General features: G+C 37.7%; 1 protein-coding gene across 3 annotated transcripts in view; it reads right to left on the minus strand.

Annotated features, from left to right (window-relative positions):
- Rnf216 (ring finger protein 216) overlaps window positions 1–27,552 on the minus strand; it is a 140,738-nt gene that overhangs the window by 87,918 nt on the left and 25,268 nt on the right. For 2 of the 3 annotated variants that reach the window (XM_077802661.1, XM_077802660.1), the window contains exons 3-8: window positions 22,553–22,686; window positions 16,904–17,743; window positions 15,873–15,949; window positions 13,163–13,265; window positions 12,125–12,289; window positions 1,226–1,340 (exon numbers count right to left, since the gene is read on the minus strand). In XM_077802661.1, the coding sequence (XP_077658787.1) occupies window positions 1,226–1,340; window positions 12,125–12,289; window positions 13,163–13,265; window positions 15,873–15,949; window positions 16,904–17,743; window positions 22,553–22,686 (1,434 nt within the window). The remainder of the gene's footprint in view (window positions 1–1,225; window positions 1,341–12,124; window positions 12,290–13,162; window positions 13,266–15,872; window positions 15,950–16,903; window positions 17,744–22,552; window positions 22,687–27,552) is intronic. The other variant, XM_077802662.1, reaches the window with a different exon arrangement.

Raw genomic sequence — 27,552 nt, forward strand, 5'->3', positions numbered from 1 at the left:
AAAGGACAGAGCTGACCTGACCAACAACAAAAGGTAGACCATCTTACAAAATAGACTTTCTTTTCTCCACCACTGAAAATCAGAAACAAATAATGGGGAGGAGGTATGTAAGAGAGATACCTAATTACAACTGTACATTAAGTAAGCCAAGTGAAAAACAACCTACATATTGTTCCCACTTTCTCATTCTCTCAGAGACCAGTGAGAATGTCACGTCAGAGGGCACTGCTGCACAGACTTTCAGAGGGACCTCAGGAATCATACTGTGGGGGATAAAAATCTAGACCCTGAGGAATTAGTCTAGAAATGCAAATACTTTCAAAATGATTTAACTTGTGGTATCTCCATTTAGTCATACTTGAAAATAAATTTTGAAAGTAAGTGTACATGTAACAGAAAAACAAATAGGTGAAAAAGAAAAGGGGAAAATAGTCTTTTTTTTTTTTTTTTTAAATTAGGGACTGAACCCAGAGATGCTTTGCCTCTGACTTACATCTGCAGCTCTTTTTATTTTTTTATTTGGAGATAAGGTCAAAGGCCTAAGTTGCTGAGGCTGGCTTCGAACTTGTGATCCTCCTGTGTCAGCCTCCCAAGTCACTGGGATTACAAGTGTGTACTACCATACCTGATGAAAATATTCCTATTTGTGACATAATCTATGGAAAAAGCTGCCGTAAACTCTTTTGTTGAACACAAACAACTCAGATGAAATGTTTTAAAATTAATCAGGCAACCTTTTGGGAGGGATCAGAACTAAAATAATGTCTCAGAAAGGGCTTTCAGCAGTTATTTCATCAATAAGAGTAACAGAATTTGAGAAGCATGTGGCTATTAGACCCACACTGAGGTGAGTAAGTGGACCACCTCTGCAGTGAGCAATCATTAGCCGAGGTGGCTACTACTGAAGAATACTAAACCTTCGAGACAGTTCTTTTTTTTTTCAAGCTTAGTAGTGTCCCCACTTGCCCACATGTGAATTCTTTAACCCTGCTCAAAATTTTTGTGTCATAATGTAACCTAAGCAGGAATAAGGAAGACAACACTGTAGTAACTTTCTATAAATTATGAAGTGATGTCTAAATAGTCCTTATGAGTCACTCCTTAGCCCAGCATGATACTCTGTAAGCAGCAGATAACACCACCTCCTTTAGTGACCACACCGAAAGGGAAGGCTTGGCACTGCAGCTTCACATGCTATCAGCTATAACATTCAGCTTGCCATTACCTTGTTCAAATTTGAAATCTATGTAAGAATATTGATTCATTTCTTTTCTTTTTTTCCTTTTCCCACTGGTTTCTGGTGAAAGCTCCTGCCACTTTTTAATGGCATCAGAAAAGGCCTAAAAATTGAGAAAGGGTAAGGTTACCACTGTAAATGGAAAACAAGAACAAGCAAAACACAGGCCATACCCAAATCTTACTTCACTCAGTGAGCTACCTCCCCTGCTCTGCTCAACAGTAGTAAGTAGTGGTGAAATAAATAAGTAGCATGTCATTATATTCATTTTCTTTTTTCATAAAATGCTACAGAGGCAGAATAAAAATGCTTACTGAAAGATTAAGGGACAGCATTAAGAAAATAAAATATAAATTGTTTCTGCAGGAGTACAGGTTGAATCATGTAACACCCAGCTGTGAGCTGTACTTTGTTGGCTCTCTCACGTGCTGTTTCTGTTTAGCACTCTCTTCTCATGCTCTTTTTTCTTTGCATCTACAACTTTCCTTTTGTACTGCATGCTGGAGTTCAAAATTCTTAAAACCATTCTTACCTCTTTTCCTCCATACCTTCAAATTTCTCCTCTTTTTGATTTCTTAAATATTCCTAATCAACTCTTAATTTAAGAGTTCAAGTCTTTGCCATTTAAAAAAAAAGAAATTCCTTCCCCTTTTGATTTCATTTATCTTTTAGCTGGTGGCCCTTCTCTCTTCTGCCCCTTTATAGCCAAACTTCTCTGAAGAGCAGTCTAGATGCTGTTTCACCATTTTCCCTCCTGTTGTGAGCATGCCCTTTCTAAAACCCCTGAAACATGGTACCTAACCTGACTTTTCACCTGCTATCTGTGCTTATTAACAAGAAGCTAATGTCAAGTATGATGGCACATACCCGAAATCCCAGCTACTCCAAAGTCTGATACAGGAGTATCCAAGTTCGTGGTATCAAGTTGAATCTAGGCAACTTAGTGAAACTTGTCCCCAAAACTAAAAGGGGTTGAATGTAGCTCAGCAGTAGAGTACCCCAGGGTTCCATCCCCATACTTCAAACAAATCCATAAGGGGCTAAGTCTACCACCTACATTTGAGTCCTCTCCCTTGATCTGCTAGCAGTATTTAATCATGTTAACTGTTCCACTCTCTTACTTCCTCCTTCCTCTCTGTCTGCTCCTTTTCTGGACTCCGCTCTTCATGTTAGTCTCAGTTCTCTCTCTTTGCCTCTGCTCTGGTTCTAGGGATTAAACGCAGGGGCTCTTTACCACTGAGCTACATCTCTAGTCCTTTCAAATTTTTTAAAATTTATTTTGAGATAGGGTCTTACTAAGTTGCTGAGACTGTTCTGAAACTTGTGATCCTCCTGCTCAGCTTTCTAAGCAGCTGAAATTACAGGTGTGTACCACAATGCCTGGCTACCTAGGTTAGTCTCTCTAGATACCTCATCTACTCTGGTGAACTTGTTTTCCACATGTTGATAACCCTCAACTTTCTGCATCCAGCTCAAATTTCCAACCTTTTTGGTCAATTAAATCACCCAAAATTTTTTTTTGTTTTTTTCCCTTGGCTGTCTTATGGGGTATACTCAGCATGCCAGCCATTCAATGTTTCCCAGGCTGAATTCATGATTCTTTCCCTGAAAACAAGTTATTTGTTTTTTGGTACTGGGGATGGAACCCAGAGGTACTTTACCATTGAGCCACATCCCAGCTCTTTTTATTTTAGGTCTGCGCCTAAGTTGCTGAGGCCAGCCTTGAACTTGTGATCCTCCTGTCTTACAGGTATGTGCCACTACACCTGGTGTGAACCATATTTTTTTTTACCATGTCCTTCCCTTGAGTAAATGACACTACTGTTTACCATGCCCTCCCCCAATTTCACCTAACTGCTACTTAGTCCTGTGACTATTTTTTTAAAAAATATTTTTAGTTTAGATGGACAATACATTTATTTTATTTATCTATTTATGTGGTGCTGAGGTTCGAACCCAGTGCCTCGCACATGCCAGACAAGCACTCTACCACTCAGCTACTCCAGCCCTGGTCTGTGACTACTATGTCATATTCAGGGAGATCCTCTATGGGTCCTCTGTCACTCCCTTTTCTTTCAAAGTATTTGTCATGGTTGTAATTAGTTATTTGTTTGCTTCTCAGATTCACTTCACCTCCTCCACCACAGTGTTCACCTCTGAAAGACAAGGAATGTTATATGATAGCTCATGGTGCATCCTTAACAACTCGTACAGATTGCATGGAGCACCTATCAGGGGATAAATGGAGAGTTATAAGGGATATATATGAGTTACAGATAGGTGGCTATAGGCAGGTGGCTAATGAATATATTCTGAATCTGTTCATCTTGGAGAAACAGCTACATATGTATCAATGTGGTAAAGTAATAAAAGAAAACAAGCACCTTAGCTATAGAAGAAGGATGGATCACCTTTTACTTTAATCTACTCCCATACTTGCCCTTTTGGCCTTTCTACTATCTTTGTTCTCACAGAAGTCCTCTGAGGCAGGCAATAACTCCTTTATAGGAGAGGAAATCAAGGCTTAGAGCAAAAGGACTTGCCCATGTCAAATCCTAGCCAAGCCAGGTACAGTGGCACACACCTATAATCCCAGCTGCTCAGGGGCTGAGGCAGGGAGATTGCGAGTTTAAAGCCAATGTCAGCAAAACAAGGTGTTAAGAACTCAGTGAGACCCCGTCTCTAAATAAAATACAAAATAGGGCTGGGGATGTGGCTCAGTGGTTGAGTGCTCAAGATCAATCCCTAATACCAAAACAAAGCAAAACACACAAAAAACCAAAATGCAGCCAAAGCTAGAATGACACTCAAGCAGTATTGGAACTACAATACCTCTCCTTAACGCCAGCACCTTGTCCTCATACATTCAATGACAGGTCGTCAAAGTAACCTTGCTTTCTAGTCCTTTTTTCTGGAACATCCAGGCCTTTAGGTTCTCACTGATCTTAAAGTCACATTTTTGCAGTCAACTGCAAGACTACTAATGTTTACCAAGTCTTATCTAAAGGATGCCCCATGCTTTAACTAGAGTATTTGTAGAAGTTCAGGAAATAAAGTTGGACAAGAATCACAATTCGCATTTCACAAATGAGTAACTAAAGTGTATGTGCCATTTTCAGCATGCTATGAGACTTGAATATGAACTCAGAGCTCCTGAACGGTGGTATGCTTATTTTGTAACCAAGCCACAGGTTGAGGATCCACACAGGAAACCTAAAGGGATCATAATCCTATTTAAATACTGTTTCTAAATGTCAGGGGAAAAGCCATATAATAACAACATCAACTAGTACTTCTATCTATAATAATGTGGTAAATAAATTAAAGGAGTCTCTAAATCCTTACCTTAATGGTTATCTTAGTAATCATCACTTCTATTACTATTGATTCAAAGCCTAATTAAATAGATCAGACAGAATCAGATTATAAGATGAGAATTCTTTTTGAGAAATGCTTATCTATGCAACCCCAAGGCACACAGGCCACTTTTTCTGGGCTCTAAGCGTTTGTACATATCATTGCTCAGTTGAAAACATTTTTCCAAAGACTCTGGTTCATATGTTTCCTAGTGCTCTCAACCTTATATCCCTAACCAGAATGGAAGCTACTCTATGTGCTACTTTTTTGTGTATGGTAGTGGAATCCCACTCAGGGCCTTGTGCATGCCAGGCATGTGCTTTCTCCCACTGTGTTACACTCCTAGCGCCTACATCATAGTCTACTGACGCCAGTATTTTCAGGGTTTGCCTGGTATCCACCATCAAGTAAGAATCCTAGAAATAAGAGGTGTTCAAGAATAGTATTCCTTTGGCTGTCTTCTAGACTGCATCCTCCCAGTTTAAATTAAGCAGCCACTCAAATACTAATGCTGAGAGTTAAGGATATAGTCTAATAAGATTTTTAGGACATCAGTTACAATGGCTGAAGCTTCTGTAACAAATGACCAGGAAACACTACAATGGGTATGGGATGTCATTAAGACTACAGGGTAAACAGAGACTCTATCTTTGTAAAGAAGCTGGGTCCAGAGCTGGGGATGTGCAGAGACCAAGATGACCATTAAAGACACATGAAAAACAGAAGTCCAAGGGGTAGAGATGCTGAAAACAACTACCTTAGAGTACAAAAGTTAAGAGTGGGTTAAAAAAGACGGCCTAGGGCGAGGGATGTAGTTCAGTGGTAGAGTGTTTGCCTACCGTGTGCAAGCCCAGGTTCAATTGCCAGCATGGAAAACAAACAACAATATAAAACCCCAAGATGGCTCAATAGTATTAAGCCCTAGAAGGGAAGGGGCTATGTACTGTTCTTATGATATTTCTGGTGCATGGACTGAGGTAGGCAATCAACAAGCTGAACAAAAGAGGTATTCACATCTGTGGTAAAATTATCTAGAAAAAAACTAGAGGGGAAGTATTTTCAACACAGTGGGGCTCTCGGTTAAGTGTGAGTATGCAAATCAAGACAGACAGTTGTGGGATCTAGAATGCAGGAAAAAGGAGAAAAGTGACGGGATTTCCTGAGAATGAAGGTGAAGGTAAGTCTCAGGATGATGGTTGTGCACAAAGTACAGAGAATAGACAGAAAAGCCTGGAGCAGGGAGGAAGACTGGGATAATGAACAGAGGGCTAAACTGACAGCTGAAACAATATGCAGAACTGTGTTTGAGCTGTTGTATCTGGAGACTTAGCTAACCAAAACAATACAACAGAAAACCAAAGCAAATGAAAACATGGGGTCAGTTAATCTTAACACCAGGGTAAATAGGAAATTCAACAAAGGAAACATTATGATACTTGCCCAGCAGTGAACATTCCTACAATCATAATAAAGAAAAATATGAAACTTTGAAAATAGATTTGACAAAAAACATGTCTATCAAAAAGATGAGTATGTGTGTATATAAGTAAGAGCTAGGATCCTTATCTGTCACAAGAGAAAGCTACAAATAATTTTCAAAGCTCATCAGTTCAAGCAGAAATATGTTAAAAAATACGTGGGTAAATTTCAGAACAAAGATAAAAAATGGATAAAGTAGAGAAGCTGCCTCTGGAGAGCAGAGGAAAAGGTTGAAGAAGAGGCCTTCAGCCTGCCATTTAAAAAATTATAAACAAGGGGCTAGAAATACAGCTCAGTTGACAGAGTGCTTGCCTAGAAGCACAAAGCTAAGGCCCTAGGGCTCAATCCCCTGCACTACCCCCCACCTCCCAAATTATAAATAAGCATTTTAGGAATATTTGACACTTCCAACAAGGGAAATGAATTGATAAATATTCATTTTACGATGTATTTGCTGCTATGAATTTTAAGGTTTTACCAGTTCCCTTGCTAGAAGTTATTCATTAAAAACACTTGGCACTGAGAGCATTTTTGTCCCTAGAGAGCTTTACAACCAGAAAAAAAATGTAAAGGCATAGAAACGTTATAGCTACTCTGGGGTTCCCAAGGCTCCTATCTACAGAAGGCTTCCATAAAAAGAGGTGAGCTGATATAAAATTGCACACACACAGGGAGCAGCATCTCCTGCATGCTGAGCTTCCCCACCCTAGACCAGAAGCAGGACAGGTTGGGCATTCTTTGGGTGACAGTTCTCTATGGTTTGAATCCAGTGCTACACACCCAAGGAGGGTATAAGTCACCCGAAAGCTCTTGTAACATCATCTCAAGGACTGGCTCTGAAAATAATGCTGCAGTGGCTCCAGTGGTGCAGTGGTTAGCGTGTGCGGTACTGAAATGAAAATCATGCGCAGTTTAGGCCCCCACCCTCCCCACCAGTTGTTTCATCTAATTCTTCTAATAGCCAAGCAAGAGATCCACTTCACGCTATAAGAAAACTGAAGCTCAGCAAGTTTTAGACACTTGCTCAAATCACAGACTAACAAGGAGCAGAATAGGAATTAAAATACGAGGTAAATAAAGCAAAACAAACAAAAATCTACAAAACAAAAGTTGTTTGATCAAGGTTCTAGATAATTTAGCTATTTATATGAAATGCAGGGGACAATGGAACTAGTTAATAACAACATGGGGTGTAGTCAGAAAAATTAGAATTGTTAAAACCTCTAGGATAAACAACCCATTTTTTCTAATAAAAAAGCTACAAGAGCCAGGTGTGGTGGCTCAGGAGGCTGAGGCAGGAGGATCACGAGTTCAATGCCAGCCTCAGCAAAAGCGAGGTGCTAATAAGCAATGTGCTAATAAGCAACTCAGGGAGACTAAATAAAATACAAAATAGGGCTAGGGATGTGGCTCAGTGGTTAAGTGTCCCTGAGTTCAATCCCAGTACCAAAAAAAAGAAAAGAGAAAAAGTTACAAGAAAAAATAGAGTGGGAAGGTGTGAGAATAGATTATAAGAAAATTAAGCAACACATTAATGAATGGCTATAAATAGATTTTTTAAACACTTTTTTTTTGGTAGTTGTAGATGGACAGCATGCTTTTACTTATTTTTTTTTTTTTTTTTTTAATGTGGTGCTGAGGATTGAACCCAGTGCCTCACATATACTAGGCAAGTGCTCTACCACTGAGCTACAGCCCTGGCCCTATAAACAGATTTTTCTTGAAACCTGATGTGATCAACAAGCTGTGAATTGGCTTCTATCATATTCAGAGAAATGTGAACCCTGACTGGATACTGATGATTTCATTTTGAAGGTGCGATAATGGTATTTTGATTTTGTTTTCACAAAGAATCTTCTGGGTTCAATTCTCAGCACTGCATCTAAAAAAATAAAATAAAGGTCCATTTACAACTAAAAAAAGTATTTTAAAAATTGTGCACCATGATCAAGTAGGATTCATCCCTGGGATGCAAGGATGGTTCAATATACGGAAATCAATAAATGTTATTCACCAAATCAATAGACTTAAAGATAAGAACCATATGATCACCTCGACAGACGCAGAAAAAGCATTCGACAAAGTACAGCATCCCTTTATGTTCAAAACATTAGAAAAACTAGGGATAACAGGAACTTTCCTCGACATTGTAAAAGCTATCTATGCTAAGTCTCAGGCTAGCATCATTCTGAATGGAGAAAAATTGAAGGTATTCCCTCTAAAATCTGGAACAAGACAGGGATGCCCTCTATCACCACTTCTATTCAATATAGTTCTCGAAACACTGGCCAGAGCAATTAGACGAAAGAAATTAAAGGCATAAAAATAGGAAAAGAAGAACTTAAATTATCAATATTTGCGGATGATATGATTCTATACCTAGAAGACCCAAAAGGGTCTACAAAAAAACTACTAGAACTAATAAATAAATTCAGCAAAGTGGCAGGATATAAAATCAACATGCATAAATCAAAGTCATTTCTGTATATCAGCGACAAAACTTCTGAAACGGAAATGAGGAAAAACACTTTATTTACAATATCCTCAAAAAAAATAAAATACTTGGGAATCAACCTAACAAAAGAGGTGAAAGATTTATACAATGAAAACTACAGAACCCTAAAAAGAGAAGTAGAAGAAGATCTTAGAAGATGGAAAAATATACTCTGTTCATGGATAGGCAGAACTAACATCATCAAAATGGCGATATTACCAAAAGCTCTCTACAGGTTCAACGCAATGCCAATCAAAATCCCAACGGCATTTCTTGTAGAAATAGATAAAGCAATCATGAAATTCATATGGAAAAATAAAAGACCCAGAATAGCAAAAGCAATTCTAAGCAGGAAATGTGAATCAGGCGGTATAGCGATACCACATTTCAAACTATATTACAGAGCAATAGTAACAAAAACAGCATGGTACTGGTACCAAAACAGGCGGGTGGACCAATGGTACAGAATAGAGGACACAGAGACTAATCCACAAAGCTACAACTATCTTATATTTGATAAAGGAGCTAAAAGCATGCAATGGAGGAAGGATAGCATCTTCAACAAATGGTGTTGGGAAAACTGGAAATCCACATGCAACAAAACGAAACTGAATCCCCTCCTCTCGCCATGCACAAAAGTTAACTCAAAGTGGATCAAGGAGCTAGATATCAAATCAGAGACTCTGTGTCTGATAGAAGAAAAAGTTGGCTCCAATCTACATATTGTGGGGTCGGGCTCCAAATTCCTTAATAGGACACCCATAGCCCAAGAGTTAATAACAAGAATCACAAATGGGACTTACTTAAACTGAAAAGTTTTTTCTCAGCAAGAGAAACAATAAGAGAGGTAAATAGGGAGCCTACATCCTGGGAACAAATCTTTACTCGTCACACTTCAGATAGAGCCCTAATATCCAGAGTATACAAAGAACTCAAAAAATTAGACAATAAGACAACAAACAACCCAATCAACAAATGGGCCAAGGACCTGAACAGACACTTCTCAGAGGAGGACATACAATCAATCAACAAGTACATGAAAAAATGCTCACCATCTCTAGCAGTCAGAGAAATGCAAATCAAAACCACCCTAAGATACCATCTCACTCCAGTAAGATTGGCAGCCATTATGAAGTCAAACAACAACAAGTGCTGGCGAGGATGTGGGGAAAAGGGTACTCTTGTACATTGCTGGTGGGACTGCAAACTGGTACGGCCAATTTGGAAAGCAGTATGGAGATTCCTGGGAAAGCTGGGAATGGAACCACCATTTGACCCAGCTATTGCCCTTCTTGGACTATTCCCTGAAGACCTTAAAAGAGCATACTACAGGGATACTGCCACATCGATGTTCATAGCAGCACAATTCACAATTGCTAGACTGTGGAACCAACCCAGATGCCCTTCAATAGATGAATGGATAAAAAAAAATGTGGCAGTTATACACCATGGAGTATTACGCAGCACTAAAAAATGACAAAATCATGGAATTTGCAGGGAAATGGATGGCACTAGAGCAGATTATGCTTAGTGAAGCTAGCCAATCCCTAAAAAACAAATACCAAATGTCTTCTTTGATATAATGAGAGCAACTAAGAACAGAGCAGGGAGGAAGAGCAGGAAGAAAAGATTAACATTAAACAGAGACATGAGGTGGGAGGGAAAGGGAGAGAAAAGGGAAATTGCATGGAAATGGAGGGAGACCCTCATTGTTATACAAAATTACATATAAGAGGTTGTGAGGGGAATGGGAAAATAAACAAGGAGAGAAATGAATTACAGTAGATGGGGTAGAGAGAGAAGATGGGAGGGGAGAGGAGGGAGGATAGTAGAGGATAGGAAAGGTAGCAGAATATAACAGTTACTAATAGGGCATTATGTAAAAATGTGGATGTGTAACCGATGTGATTCTGCAATCTGTATTTGGGGTAAAAATGGGAGTACATAACCCACTTGAATCTAATGTATGAAATGATATTGTCAAGAGCTTTGTAATGTTTTGAACAACCAATAAAAAAAAGAAAAAAAAAAGAAAAAAAAAAAGGAAAAAAATAAAATAAAAAAGAAAAAGAATCTTTACCTTTTTGAACACTGAAATACTTGTGGAAAAAAAAAAAGATGTTTGAAATTTGCTTCAAAATTATCTTGAGGAGGAAAATAGCCAGGGGTAGAGATGAAACAAAACTGAGAATGAATTGAGGATTACCAAAAACAAGTGATAGGTAAATGGGGGCTCGTCATTAAACTTTTATTTATTTATTTAAATTTGTTTTTAGTTGTAGATGGACACAATAAGTTTATTTATTTATTTATATGTGGTGCTGAGGATCAAAAACAGTGCTTCATACACTCCAGATGAGTGCACTACCACTGAGTCACAGCCCCAGCCCAGAATCTTTACTTATGTAAAAGTACACATGTAAGTCTATGATGTTTATAATAAAGAATTACAAACAAGCCCAGGGAAATGTGACCTGGTCTCTACAGTGAACATAAATTCCTGAGTGATCACTTTTGGGAGTGGCAAAGAGAAGCAGTACTATTAGTATTATATAAGAATGTCTTTGGGTCTACCTTCTATTCTCCTTCCCACAGAGCAGTCACTGTCTTCAGTGCAGAACTCTCATGCATCATTCTAATATAGCAAGATGCTCTAAACTGTCATCCCTTCTATCCCACCTCCATCCCCCAGCACCAGGTTTTAATCTAGCAGTACTCAATCTTTTTGCTTATTTTTTAAATTTTGAGGCAGGATCTCACTAAGTTGTCCAGGCTTGCCTGAAACTTGTGATCCTCCTGCCTCGCCCTAGCTGGGCTTACAGGTGTGCACTATGGAGCCCAGCACCCTGTGGATATCTTAACCATTAAAATAACTCCATGTTTGGCTCCTGGGAAGCCCACGTTTTCAGGGAATTACAAGCACACCGGCAGAACAGGATTTAATTATAGCAAGGGGAACAAAAGGAGTAAACTAGGGATGTTATTGGTGCTTATCCTATCCCAAATGATCAATGCAATGGAATGGGCACTGTGCAATATGCTTCTCATTTAAATGAGTGTCTGTGCTACCTACCAGACACCAGAACCTAAGTCCTGGAGCACAGGTCTTCACATGATATTTCCTTTGGAATCCTCAGGAAAAGTACTGGGAATTTTTAGGAGCTGCCTACTCTCTCCTGAGGCAAACCACTGTCACTGGACACCACTGTGTTCCTGACACCACTGAGACACCTGGAGGATGATTGTGTGACCTGTCCCAAGTCAAAGCAAATGAGGCAGTAGCCGGGTCAGCATGCCCTTCATATTTCATCCTGCAGTCCACAATAAAGTATATCAACCTCTAGTCTTCATGGTCAAATTGAAACCTACCTGCTTTTACTCTAATAATTCTTTCTGATAAATAAATATCTTTGCCTATTTATCTTTACCCTGACACACTTCTTAGCTCTCTGCATGATAAACCATCTCAATTTCTGCCAAGCTGAGTTCTTCATTTCTTTATCACAAGAAATGTAGCCAAAAGGTTATGACACCAACAGGAAGATCAAGTAGAGTACCTTTCGAGTGATTGCATAGTGTCCTTTGAGCTCATGCAGGGCCCACTTAATGTCCTGACTGCTGAGCATTTTGAAATCGGCCATCAGGAGGTCTGCAGCTTGGATGAAGCAGCGCTGGTCAAGAGGAGTCAATTTGGAATAGTCAAAAAAGTCTATTTTAGGCAACTGAAACGAGAGAGAAGCACAAAATTAGAGGCCAGATAGTGCATTTCCTAATGAAAGAGAAATCATTTTAAGAATTACCTGTTACAGAAAAGAAAAATCTCATTTTTCTCATAATTACTCTATGAGGGGGTTTATCAGCTCCATAACAGAGATGAAGAAATGGTGGATCAGAGATCTTAAACTAGTCCAGATACTAGTTAGAGTAAGATACAGCTAGAGATTTGAACCCAATCTTTCAGCCATCTTCCTCCCATAAAATGTTTAGAGGGAAGAAAAAAAAAAAAAAATCAAATTTTTTTTTTTCCTACTTCAGAACATGGAAAAGAGTCAAATGAAACTGTGGGGAACAGACGACCAATCACTAGAGCTTAATGCATTGGTTTGAACTATAGTTTCCTCCATGATTCAAAATACTGAAAGCTGGTTTAGATCACAAAGACAATGATTAATAAAATGTTAACTTTTTAGTAGCAACACTGTTGGGAATACAGGTGATTAATGTAAAATATTTTAGCTTTTCAGTGTGTCTGAAAATGTTCATAATAAAATGCTTAAAATAATACTAGTATAACAAAACAAACAATCCTGGCCAATTCTTGTTCCATGTTAAGGAATTTCCTCTGTAGGATTAAAGATAGGAAGGATTTGCTTAACTTTTTGTGGAAAAGGAAAGATTAAAGGAATAATTAGAGGAATTCAAAATGGCTCAGGGTGAGAGATTCCAAAGTACTGGTACAATGTGAGATCCTATCTTAGGGAAAATAGTTCAGTCTTTAAAAATATGTCCACACAAAAATCTTTCTTCCTATGAGAATAAAGAAAAAGGCACAGCATTTTCAAGTAGAAATGGCAAAACTCACATAGGACACTTGCCTTTGTATCATCCTGGCTGGCGAGCAGACTGCTGCTGGGGTTCATAATGATTCTATCTTCTCTCTTTGGATAATCTGGATTTTCCAGAAGAAAATTACAAAGTCTGCAAAAACACATGATGTTACTTTCATACTGCTTCTAGCCCCACACTATGCCCACTAATTGAAATGTAGTATTTGAAAATAAAGGACAACTGGCCCATCAAATAATCAAGATGTTTACAGCCAGAAAAACTAAACAAATAATAAACAAAAATAATTACAATGAATTTCTTTTTTGCTTGCTAGTTTACAAAACAATGAACATCCTGATAAACGCAAGCATCTCTGAAATTTACCCATTAGTTGGGTGTCAATGCAAGGAAGTCACTGAAATTACTGATGGTTAAACAGTGTCAAATTGGGGCATTTAGAAGAAAAGTAGATATTACTTTATTTTTTTTGTAGTTGTAGATGGACAGCATGCTTTTATTTTGTTTATTTTTATGTGGTGCTAAAAATCGAACCCAGTGCCTCATACGTGCCAGGCAAGTTTTCTGTCACTGAGCTATAGCTTCGGGCCTAAAGTAGCTATTCTTCATCAAGAAAAGTATGAAAAAGTTAACTATCCAAGCTCTTCATCCATTAGCAGGACGATCAGACTGTACTAGGTATGAACCCACAGCCAGGGTAGGGTTTAGAAGCAAGAAAGCATCTTTGCTTGTAGGGCAATTGTGGCTTCCCCTCTTCTCTATCCTTCTTTTTCCTCAATCCTGATGATGTATAGGGTAACCCATCTTCATCTGGGTGCTCAACCCCTAATTCCTTCCCAATAGCCTTGTTCTCACTTCTTTCGTCCAATGTCAATTGTGGGTCCTCTAAGATAGATAGGTCTAGCAGGAAAATGAGAGAGAATAAGCGCTTACCTCTAGCTCCTTTTCGAACCCAAGTGAAAGTGAAAGGACTACACAGAATGATAGCGATTCTGAGATCTTAGTTTATAAATCTCAATCCTCATTCTAAAAACTTAGGGTTTCTAAGAGACTGAGAGATTTCAGGTTTGAGGCAGAAGAAGTTCAAGGCAAGTCTAGGGCACTATGATATTATCTGAGGAACTAAGGAAGTGCTCAGAGTCTAATGAGTTCACACCAAAAAGATATAGCTGCATCTTAAGAAACTCTCTCGGTTAAAAATGAAACAATTTCAGTATTAAGAAAATGACTGTAATTGTTTCTAAACCATGACCTAAAACTCCTTAAATTCATAGTTATTTAGAAAAAAAATAGCAAGAAGTAAAACGAAAAAAATCACCTTTACAGCAGAATACAAGATAATAATATAAGTGGTAAATATATGGGTATTCACCAATTTTTTATGGTAAAAAATGATGTATGTGGGGGGAATGAGTGATATTAAAAATAACATACAGGGGCTGGGGATGTGGCTCAAGCGGTAGCGCGCTCGCCTGGCATGCGTGCGACCCGGGTTCGATCCTCAGCACCACATACAAACAAAGATGTTGTATCCGCCGAGAACTAAAAAATAAATATTAAAAAATTCTCTCTCTTTAAAAGAGAGAGAGAATTTAAAAAAAAAAATAACATACAAGTAGGGCCTACTATTAATTAAGAAGATAAATAGATTAAGAAATCCTAATCCAATCCTGGTTTAAAACTTGGCAACTTGCTACCTCTGGAAGAGACAAAGGTAGAATTATGCAAGGCCACTACTGGCATCGACCTGTTGCTGTACAAATAAGAAAAAAGGAGCTGAGGTGAACAGCCCACTTGTACCCTTGGCTGAGAACCACAGAAGACTTGGCTTTTGAGGACAGGGGTTTTAATATACTACTTCTTCTTTTGTTTAAAAAAAAAAAAACTACATTAATTCTTTGAAAATTTGATTAACCTTCAATATTCAACATTTCTTTATAAATTTATAACCTAGTGTGGTGGTGTATAGCTGTAACCCCACTAACTCGGGAGGCTGAGGTAGGAGAATCACAATTTTAAGGTCAGCCTCAGCAACTCAGCATAACCCAAGCAACTTAGTGACACCCTGTCTCCAAAAAAAAGACGGCTAGGGAAATAGCTCAGGGTTAAAGAGCCTTTGGGTTCAATCCCCCACACCAAAGTAAACAAACAAAAAATAAATATGCAACTCTTTCCCTTTGGTACACTAGAAGGAAGACAAAGAACTAAAGAATAAATAGACTTATTTTTCATTTTATTTTCTTCAGGACACTTTTCCCATGCATTTATAGGCAGATTGGTTGCAAAACATTTTCTGTTACTATTGTAGGGAAGAAAACAACTTTAAACATCATGATCAAAGCACCAGCAGTGAGTGCTCAGGAACAATCAGGTATCATAATTACATAATCAGGATTCTCCAATAACCAGAGAACAGTCTGTATATGACTAATGTTAGAATTACCATCATTAAAAGATATAGTGCTAAGTGAAATGAGCCTGTTGGAAAAGGACAAATACTGTATGATTCCATTTATATGACAGGTCTAGAGTAGTTAAATTCCTTAAGACAGAAAGAATGATAGATACTAAGGACTGGGAAAGAAGAGGACATGGAGTCACTGTTTAATGGGTGCAAGGTTTTAATCTGGAAAGATTAAAAAAAAGAGTTCTGCAGATAGTTGGTAGTGACTGATGCATGATTATCTACTTAATGTACTGAACTGTACACTTAAAAATGCAGCAGGGTGGTATACTTACACATTCAAATCATAATAATTCTTCAAGTGAATTATTTCTTCAATATACCCATTTGCTACATCTGGAAATCTTGCTTCCTGTGAAGGAAATAAGAATACTATATTTCATTCACTAGAAATAAATGGCAATTAAAACCCAATGGTAATAAGTGTAAAAATGAATCACTAAGGGCTTTTTAAAAAAGGGGCTGTAAAGCAGTTCTGTATGTGGCTTAAAATTAAGCACTGGGTTCCCAGGTTCATCAGAATACACAGAAGATGAAGTCTAGAGGAGTCCTACATTTGGCCCATGGTCTCATTTTGCACACCCATTCATTAATAAAACATACTGAGTACCAGTACCCAGGCAAAAGGAACCCAAAGACAAATGAGATAAAAATCCCATGCCTGCCCTCAAGAGGCTCACACATAGTAAGCCAGATGGAAAAACCCTGGATGAAGAAGGAGAGATGGGGACTTCATCAAAGGCAAAAAGCAGCTGACTAAAGACATAAAAGGCCTACATTACTCTTCATAGTGGTTCTGTCCAACAGAACTACCGTGATGATGAAAACATATTTTGTTTGCTGTGAGCCCCACATGACTACTAACACTAAAATGTGACCCAGCCACTGGAAACTAATTTATAATTTTATTTAATTGTAAGACATGTAAACATAAACATCTGGGAGTTTACATATAATTGGGGGTACATGCTGTCATACTGGACAGCATGGGTCTAGGAAATTCAATAAATTTGCTTTAAAGGTTTGAATCTAGAGTGAACTCGAGGCCTTTGAAAAACAGGGATTTGCAGTATTGCAACACCGTGGTATGTAGCTACCACCCCAGAAGGCTTCCTGAAGATTAAGTATAGATTAAGGAATTCTGATTCCATTTTCATTTCTTCAGTTTATTTTTTTTCTATACATTGAGATATATGTACTTCTTATGAAAATAAAGTCCACATTTTTCTTTTTTTGAATGAAAGAAAACTCAGCAATATTTAATGCCTACATTTTTATAATAATAACAACAACAACAACTACTTACTGTTTCTTTCACTAACAGTGCAACAAGGTCTTGATCTACCTCAGCAGTATCTTGCCCCCAGAGGTTTTCCAATTTGGCCTCCTGAGATCCTGGTAGGGGAAATGCTGGCCCTGGCTCTTCATCATCAGTCGCTAACTGTTGGTCTTCAAGCTCTCCTAGAGGATGGGCAGGCTGAGGAGAAGCAGAGCCTGGAATCCCATCCTGCTGGCCTTCTGGTCTTGGAAAAGCTGGCCCTGGGAGTTCATGTTGAAATAACAAGGGGCCCAGTTCTGCTTCAGGCTGCCGCTCCTGGGGAACAACCTGATTTGTTCTCTCACGGGGCTGCTGGTTTAGAGACTGGAAGTAAGGATGGTCTATCCAACAGTCTTCTTCAATGGCCTGATCATTTACTAAAGCAGACGATTCTCCAAGATTTGATAAAAGCTCTGTCTCTGAGTCTTCAGATGACTGGTTCTGAGCTTCCAAAGGATCATTTTCTGGGAAAAGAAGGCCACTTTTTCCCAAGATAATAATTTTTGGTTCAGATTTAGGATTGATGTCATTTGCTCCTTGGTTATGACTTGGTCCAGGTTTGGGTTCTCTTTTTGTTTGGTGAGTTTGCTTAGTGAATTCAGAGACACCAGGAGGCCCAAGATCCAGAAATTCACCGTAGTCATCCTCAGAATCATCCTGTGTCCCAGAATCAAACAACGAGTAGTTACACATTGAAAAGTAGCTGCGCTTATCTGATTCAAAGGCTGCTCTAGACTTTTTAGGTCTTTCTTCTCCCAATCTTTTCAGATCTTGCCACTGGGCAGCTGGTTTGATGAGATTGGGTCGTGATGTCTGAGGTTTATTTGTCTAAGAAAAAATGAAATTTTAATAATAATAATAATAATAATAATAATAATCCAATTTATTTTCTATGTCTATGCCTCCATATGTGCTTATACTAAGCTTCTGCAAAAGAACAGGAAAGAAAGGGAAACCAAAAATGTCCTCCCCCCAGTGTTATTCTTAACACTGCAGTATAACACTTTACAGTTTGTCAAAATGAAAGTAGCCATTTATAGATGTGAAGCATCAGTTTAATGAAAGAATGCCAACACAGCAGAGACACCAAAGTTGTTCAATTAACATGAAAAGAATATAAATTTCATTAGTAATCAGGAGAACAAAAATAAAAACAAGAAAAAATTTCCCAATTAGACTTTTAGATAGTATAAAGCACTGATGTGGATATACAAAAACTCTCATACTATCAATGACTACTAGTATTTAGGAGAGCAATTTTGGCACTATTTATTAAAGTAAATAGGATCCTCCCACCAACTTCAAAGATTCTTTAAACAGAACTACAAGAAAAAATCCAAGTACTTAACTATATAATCAAGAAGTACTGAGAGCACAGTGACTCAAAAAGTTTGAATAAAGATCTAAGAGGAGATTTCTGGCTCCTGTAATTGCAGATGCATTACCAGGATTAACCCTTCTACTGAGTAAAAGTAGAAAACCTTGTCAGAAAATTGAAACAAATCAAAGCAAAACAAAAACAGCTGCCTGAAGACTTCCAGAGAGATAGGGGAATCAAGATCCAGGAAGAGGAAATCCAGCAAAATGGGCCCCTACATTTGGGGTACTTGTTCCCAAAACATGCATCTGTCAATCCCAGACTTGGATGAATTATCAATAGATGAATAGAAACTTTGATACACTTACTGAGGAGCTAAGGGCATAAAAATCATAATACAGGAACCGCCCCCCCCCAATCCCCTAAAAAAGGTCTTGGTAAATCTCAAGCTATATGGTAAGTTCTTGAGAATTATACACTGAAGTAAGGGTATACTAGAAATACATTAGACCTCCCAGAAAATGAATCCTAGTGTGGATAGTTTTAAAACTCCCTCAGTGGGGGTTGGGGTTGTGGCTCAGTGGTAAAGCACTTGCCTAATATGTTTGAGGCACTGGGTTTGATCCTCAGCACTACATAAAAAAATAAATAAATAAATAAATAAAGTTAAAAAGCAAAAATACACAAACAAAAATGTCCCTCAATGTGAGATTTCCTGTACCCTTAATCTTCTTCAAGAAATAAGTGTAGATCCTCTGTGGAGAAAGAAAACGTAATCTATAATTTCAAAATATTCATATACAATGACTTACTATCAAAAATAAGTAGGCATGGGCTGGGTGCGGTGGCACACACCTGTAATCCCAATGACTGGGGAGGGTGTGGCAGAAGGATCGAGGGTTCAAAGCTACCCTTAGCTGAAGTGAGGTACTAAGCAACTCAGTGAGACCCTGTGTCTAAATAAAATACAAAATAGGGTTAGATGTGGCTCAGTGGTCAAGTGCCACTGTGTTCAATTCCTGATTAAAAAAACAGGGCTAGGGTTATGGCTCAGTGGTAGCATACTTGCCTAGCACGCGTGATGCACTGGGTTTGATTCTCAGCACCACATACAAATAAATAAAATAAAGGTCCATCAACAACTAAAAAATATTAAAATAAATAAAATACAAAAGGTCTTCACAGATATTTCTCTGAAAATACAAAGATACAAAAATGGCCAGTAAACCTAAAACTAAGTCAAAGGATGCTGCTTAACATCAATGGCCACAAATCTGGTAGGGGTTAAATATAGTTACCATATGATCCAGCAATTCTCGGTATATGCCAACAGAAATGAAAAATATGTCCACATACAAACTTGTAATGTGCATGTTCACAGCAACATGATTCATACTCATAAGAGCCAAAACTGTCAATCAGACAATGAGAAGATAAACAAAAGTAAAGCAAAGAAATGGAATACTGTTCATCAACAAATAAAATACTAATTCATGCTACATCACAGCTAACCCTTGAAAACATTCTTAGTTAGTTAAAGAAGATGGCCACAAAGGACCACATAATAATAAAATAGGCAATGAACACAGAAGGTACATTAATGGTTGATTATGATAGGACAGAACAAGGGATTGGGAGGTATAGGATTTTTTCATGGGGTAATGAAAATGTTCTAAGAGTGCCTATGGTGATAGATGCAAAACTATGTGCTTCTACTAAAACCTATTGAATCACATGATTTAAATAGAGAAATTGCATAGTATATGAAATGTAACTCAATAAAGGCTGCTTTTAAAAATGGAATTAAGGATGATATATACTGTAACATGGATAAAGTTTAAAAATATGCTGCATAAAGAGCCACTCATAAAAGACTATGTATTGTATGATTCCATTTATATGCAATTTCCATGATAGGCAAATTATAGAGATAGAAAGCAAACTGCATAGGTTTGCACAGATTGGGGAGTTGTGGGCACAATTTGGGAGAAAACAGTTACTGCTAACAGTAAGAGAATGTCTTTTTAGTGTGATATATATGTTCTAAAATTGATCATGTGAGGGTTACACAACTCTGAACATTCGTATGCTAAAACCACTGAATTACACAATTTAAATGAATGGTCTTGTATATAAGTTATATCTCAATGAAGTTGTTAAAAAGAGAGATCACATGGGCTGGCCCTAACAGACAGTGATGCCTGCCCGTGTTCATCTGCCCCAGTCCCTGACTACTCTAGCTCCAGCAACCATCTGACACACAGCCAAACAAGAGCCCCCAGCCAGAATTATCCAGCTGACCTCATATTCCTGTTCCACAAAAGTTATGTGAGCTAATAAAATGACTGTAATTGATATAAATCATTGTTTTGAGGTGATAAGTTACATGGTAATAAGTAACCAGAACAATAAAATTAAAAAAAAAAAGAATGAATTACCCACGAAACTAGTAAAAGGACCATAAAATGAACACTAAAAACAATGTTAAATAAGCTTAAGCAGAAGAAAAATTACTAAAAACAAAAGTAGAGGGGCTGGGAATGTGGCTCAAGCGGTAGCGTGCTCGCCTGGCATGTGTGCGGCCTGGGTTCGATCCTCAGCACCACATACAAACAAAGATGTTGTGTCCTCCGAAAACTAAAAAATAAATATTAAAATTCTCTCTCAAAAAATAAAATTAAAAAAAAGTAGAAATTAAGAAAACAAACAGCTGCACTGTAAGATAAATCTCAAAGCTATTTCTTTGGTAAAGAAGGAAGAAAAAAGGAAGGAAAAATAATGGTGAGAAAACAAAAGGAGGAAAAACAAATATATTAAATAGAAAGGGAAAGCGTTTAATTCTATTAAATACACTTTAAACCACAAACAAGTTTAAACAACATTCTTTTCACAAGTAGGATCATGTTTATTAAAAAAAAGTTAAGGCATTATAATGGCACACCTGTAATCCTAGCTACTCAGAACACTAAAGCAGGAAAGCAGCCAAGCTCAGGCCAGCCTGGTAATTTTGCGAGACTCTGTCTTAAAAAAATATTTTTTAAAAATGTAGCTCAGTGGTAGAGCTTTTTCTCTCATATGTGAGGCCTTGGGTTTGACCACCACCATGCATTCCCCCCCACCCAAAAAAAAAAAGTTGTAAAAGAGTACACAGGTACATATACTCAAACCTATGGATCAATCTCACTTATAAGATGAGAAAACCCCAAATAAAACATTAGCAAATGGAATTCATCTAGTATATTACCATCATGTTTCAATACCATAATTAAGTGAAGTTTCTCCAGTGACAGAATAATTTACTATATCAATAGATCAAAAAAGAAATCACATGATACCCTTCAAATATACTGAAATTCAATTTGACAGAATTTTACATTCATTTATAGAAAATACTTGAAATAAAGTGGAAGTAAATGACTATTTCCTTGACATAATTTTTTTTTAAATAGTATCTAAAGCAAAAAGGCACTGTCACATTCAAGGAGGAAATATTAAAAATATTAAAAGGCATTCATATCCATGGCTAATCCTATCACCACTGCTACTTAAAAAATTTGAGAAAGTATTACAATACATTAGACAAGAAAGAAGTATAAAAATGGAAAAACCAGAAACTCTTTTAAGTATCATTATTTGCAAATAGATGAGATGCAGATTCACGTTAAGTCAACTGACTATGGACAATAAAGGTATGAAATTAATATAAAAAGTAAAAAATTTTAAAATTTTAAAAAGTTCAAAAAGGTATAATGGAAGATGTAAAAGCAACAAAAAGGAGAAAATGACCAGGAATAAATAATAAAGAGTGTCTGAGATCTGTATTAAGAAAAACTCAAAATGCTCTGCTGGAAGAATACAAAAGATGGCTACACTATATGGAAGACAAAACTTTTTCATTCAGACAGACTGATTATCTATTTGCCTATTTACCTATATTTTAGAACTAGAAAACCTGATCATAAAAACATAAGCACAAGAATATCCAGAATGACTCTGAAACTATGGTAATAAGGGGAGAAAAGCTCTGCATGACAGTAAAAACCTTACATAATGTATAATCACAAAACAGTGCAGACTAGTGCATGAACATTCAGAGGGAGCAAGGGTGGAGAAGTTAACTACAGAAACAGACCCAAACATATAGCTTTCAAAAGTAAGGGGACATAAGTAGAGTTTGGAAAGGGGGCTGTTCTCGGAAATCTAAGAAAGTGCAAAGAGGTGCTCTCAATTATTCTACAAGACCCAGAGAATGGCATAAGAATTCAGACCACTAATTTGCAATAATGCCTCATATCATGGTTAAGTTTTAAAAAACTCACCTCTGTCAGGATGACATCATCATCCAGGTCTTCTTCCTCCTGTTGCTGAGGAACTGGGGTGACCAGCATTGGAATCCCTTCCTCATCAGAGGAGTCAGATATGGTGATGGGCCCATCTCTGAGATTGATCCAATCTACAGGAAAACACAGAACACTGCTGCTGGGAGGCTGGCACAATCATATTCAGTCCTTTAATTCTACTTTTGCCTGAAGAGGGTTAAGCTTCAAGCCAAGTTCATGGCTACTAGTATGTTAACTTACCTCCTCAAAGCAGCACATGCACCCAAGCAGTAAGAGCCAAATTCCCTGTTAATTTTTTTCAATAATGTATTTTGGGATTGCTAGAGAAAAACTGACAATTATTATACTCAAGATTATCAACAGCTATTTAATTATCTTAAATTAGGTTGGGGAAATCTGTGGCTAAAACTCTTAACTGCCAATCTCTTTAGAGTGAAATCATGGCTTCCTATCCATCTCTATTCCTCTCAGGAATAAAGACTTTTATTTGAAACTGCTAAGTTTAAAAAAGTTGTCACTCAAAACAAAGTAAAATTTTCACTTAATACTTAAAATATTAAAATTTGTTTATTATAGCCATAAACAGACACATTATATAATGTAGTAATTATAAGATTATTTAAGTCAACATTTCAATGTTTTAGTTAAGCGCCCATTTAGCACTTCTAACAATAAGCAATTTAACTTTGCTAGTTTCCTTTTAAACAGAACTATAGTTAAACTAACCATCTAGATGTGTTAATTCTGCTCAAGATTGCTACTTCCTTTTACCTGTCTGAAGGCTGATCATGTTTTATGTGAATTACTGCATAAAAATATCTGTATTTTTTCCTGTCTGGTTCCATGGGAATGGTAAAGGATAAAATGGGCAATGAAGAGAAAATGTGTTCAGTATCCAAAAAGAAAGACTGAAGCAGCAATAGAAGCAGCAACATGAAAAGAGGCATCAACGGCAGGGTGGGGGTGGGGGGTTGTGGCTCAGTGGTAGAGCGCTTGCCTACCATGCATGAGGCACTAGGTTCGATCCTTAGCACCACATAAAAATAAAAAATAAAAGACACTGTGTCCACCTAAAACTAAAAAATATATAAAATATTAAAAAATGAAGAAAAGAGGCATCATTGTTACAATTTTTGAAATTCCTCCACTGAGGAATTTATCAAGGTTCTTGTCTCATATACATTTTGGCAATCTATGATTTGAAAAGCAATCAAAAATCAATGCTTGTTTTACTCCTATAAGAGAGTTGCAGTGGCCAGGCGTGGTGGCACATGACTGTAATCCCAGTGGCTCAGGAGGCTAAGGCAGGAGGATCGAGTTCAAAGCCAGCCTCAGAACTTAACAAGGCCCTAAGCAACTAGAGCTGGGGATGTGGCTCAGTAGTAGTTGAGTGCCCTTGAGTTCAATCCCTGCTACCAGAAAAAAAAAAAAAGTTGCAATGATGACAGGGATGGCAGTTTAAAACAATAGTGTATCTATAGAATCTTGGGTTAGGCTACCTGGTTTAAATATCAACTCCTGCACAAGCTAGCTTTTTGGCTGCTACCCAATTTGTTTAAACATCCATTTCCCCAAATTTAAGAAAAAAAGGTGAGTAATGGTGCCTATTTTTCAAGTAATTGTGAAGATCAGTTGAGGAAACCAATATAAAATGCTTGCTTATTATAGTACCTGAGACAGAGTAAAGTTGACTAATTTCAAGTCGAATGGTGTTTCCACTATACCATGCTATCTTTCACAGCAAGCGACTAACAAAACAACCAACTTAACTGAGAGCCTGGAAGGTACATGAGAAAGAACTTCCAGTTAAATCTGGCAGAATGAATCCAAAGTGTTATCACTATCACCTCCTGAAATCCCATCTAAATGACAATAAAAGAACTTTTTAAAAGTATAAACCCTTGAATGCAAAAAAAGAGGAAAGAAGATTTAGAGGCAAGAGATTTCAACAAAATTCTAGGAAACAGCAGACTTACAGGTGGCAAGTGCTTTGACAGAGTGGGGAAAGTTTGAACCCGAAGTGTAAAGTAGGGAGAGCAAACTAGAAATGGCCTAATTCCTGCAGAAACCCAGAAAAGCTCAGAAATTGGTGGCATAAACTGAGAGCATAAACGGAGGGATTCAAAATCTTCACTCTTTCTAAGCAAAGATAACTTCCAGACTTCTATCCACACAGCCAGGTGACAAGCCATAGCTCTCCCAGGCAAAACACCAAGATAAGTCTAGTTGTAGCTCTTTGCATCTATCCCTCCTGGAGTCCATTTAGCTTCTTGGATGTATAGAGATTTTCCATAACTATAGGATGTTTTCTTCAAACCTCCTCCTTTCCTCTCCTCCTGGGACTTTTGTTATTAGTAAGCCTGATGGTATCCCAAAGTTCTGTGTGATGAACCACTACTATCAAGCTTTCTGTAAATCTTTTTTAAAAAATATGTATTTTCTCAGTTGTAGATAAACACAATACCCTTATTTTATTTATTTGTATGTGGTGCTGAGGAGTGAACCCAATGCCTCACACATGCTAGGCAAGTGTTCCATCACTAAGCTACAACCCCAGCCTCTGTATATTATTATTATTATTTTGGTGGTGCTGGGGATTGAACCCAGGGCAGTGTGAATGCAAGGCAAGCACTCTACCTACTGAGCTATATTCCCAGCCCCCTGTAAATTCTTTAAACAAGGTTTTCTTTAATTCTTTGAACATATTTGTAACTTTTATTTTTTTACTAAATCTAATAGCTAAGTTCCCACAGACACAGTCACCTATGCATGGGCCCAGACTTTCCCATTACTTTGAATGCCTCACAATTTTTGGATGAACACTATTTAAGACAACAGTAACAACCATGGATTTTGATATTTCCATCCCAAGAAAAGTAAAACTGTCCCTTAATATTTCTGATGGACTGGTTCCAGGACTCCCAGGGGATAACAAAATCCCTATACACTCATCCTTTATGTAAAATGGCTTATTATTTGCATATAATCTACATACATCCTCTCTTTGAATCATCTCTAGATTACTTATATTACCTGAAACAATGTAAGTGCTAGGTAAATACTTATTATAATATACTATTTGGAATGAACAACAACAAAAAAGGTCTGTACATGTTTAATACAGACATAAAATACATATGTATATATATTTTAAATCTGCAGTTGGTTAAATCCAAAGTTGTAGAACTGACAGACACAAAGGCCCACAGTAGTTGTGGCTGTTTTGTTTTTTTTTTAAGAGAGAGAGAGAGAAGAGAGAGAATTTTTTAATATTTATTTTTTAGTTTTCGGTGGACACAACATCTTTGTTTGTATGTGGTGCTGAGGATTGAACCGGGGCCGCACGCATGCCACGCGAGCGTGCTACCACTTGAGCCACATCCCCAGCCTGTTGAGGCTGGTTTTATTTTCATTTGTGACTTATGTGAACTCATTCTGCAGACTGTTTTCCTATAGTATACGAGGAGGATGATCTCTGTTCAGGGCTTTTTCTTTCTAATTTTTGTTTTTATTTTTAAGCCTTGCTTCCTAGGGATTACCCTTGGGTCAGCATAAGATTGGTGAGCTATCAAGATTTCTACTCTGTAAATGGATCTGTGTGGCTTGGAGAATACAAAATTGAAGTGCATTTACATGTTCTGGCTTCAGAAAGCCTCATGTTCTGCCAACAGTTTGCTAGGGCCCTCTTAGGTCTTTGCATTGTATATGTGACCTTGCATATAGGTATGACCTTCTTAACATCCAAGATATAGAGCAGCTTATTAAGGTGCTTCCTGGTTGTCTTCATTCCCTGGATCTCCTTATTAAATTACTGGCTGATTTGCTGGTCTACTGCTTGCCCTAACCAGTATCCAGACTTCAGACTAACTGCAATGTTGGCCTTTTCTGGCTATCTCTGGGATTTTTAATGCCCCTGGGCATTAAAAATTTCCTTCTGGCCCCACAGCCCAGATAGAACCCTGAAACAATGGATCTGAGGGGTTGGTAAGGCAAATGGAGCAGACCAAAACACAACACATTTTCACAGTTTTTAACCATACTGACTAGATTTCTGCAAGTAAACATCCAATTATTGTATGCCTTTGGTAAATTTGCATTCTTTAAATGGTTGTTTTTGAGAATTTTGTGTAATTAAGGATTTTTTGGGGAAAGGGGAGGTTTGCCAAGCTATTCACTCATCCATGCTAGAAGATTTATCCCACAGAGGTTCACTCTAAAGAGGTATTAAATAAGAAAAGATCCAGTCTTTGGTATACCAGGCACAAGGCTCAAGAGATGGAAGGGGTACTACTGAAAAGAACATCATGAATGATAAGATCCTAGCTGCCTTCTGCTTCTTGGTTCCCTGAATGCTTGCACACAGTCTTAGATTTCAAATACAGCAAACTGTAGATTGCTCTTAGAAAGAAATGGACCAAGAAAAAGGCCTGGAGGACCCAATGAAGAATTTGGTTTCAAATCTACCATCCTACAGTAAAGTTCAATGACTGGCAAGATTTACCTTAACACATCATACATCTGTAAATACCTAAAATTCCAATTATCTTAAAAACACAGGAGTTAAGGCCATGTAGGGTAGTACATATAGTACATACCTATAATCCCAGCAAGGTGAAAGGCTAAGGCAGGAGGATCTTGAGTTCAAAGCCAGTCTAGCAATTTAATGAGACCCTGCTCAAAATGAAAACTAAAAAAAAAAAGACTAGGGTACAGAGTAGTCTAGTATGTCTGAGACTCTGGATTCAATTTTCAGCACTGTAAAAACAAAATACCACACCATATAAGCACACAAAAACACACTTAAGACAGGTGAAGTGGTACATGCCTGTAATCCTACTTCCTCAGGAGACTGAGGCAAGGAAACCTCAAGTTTTTTTCTTCTTCTTTTCTTTTGGAGTGGTACTGGGAATTGAACCCATGAGCGCTTTACCACTGAACTACATTCTGAGTCCTTTTTTTCTTTTTTAATTTTTTTTTTT

Source organism: Urocitellus parryii, chromosome 9 (assembly GCF_045843805.1).
Source record: "Urocitellus parryii isolate mUroPar1 chromosome 9, mUroPar1.hap1, whole genome shotgun sequence".
Classification (NCBI taxonomy): Eukaryota; Metazoa; Chordata; class Mammalia; order Rodentia; family Sciuridae; genus Urocitellus; species Urocitellus parryii.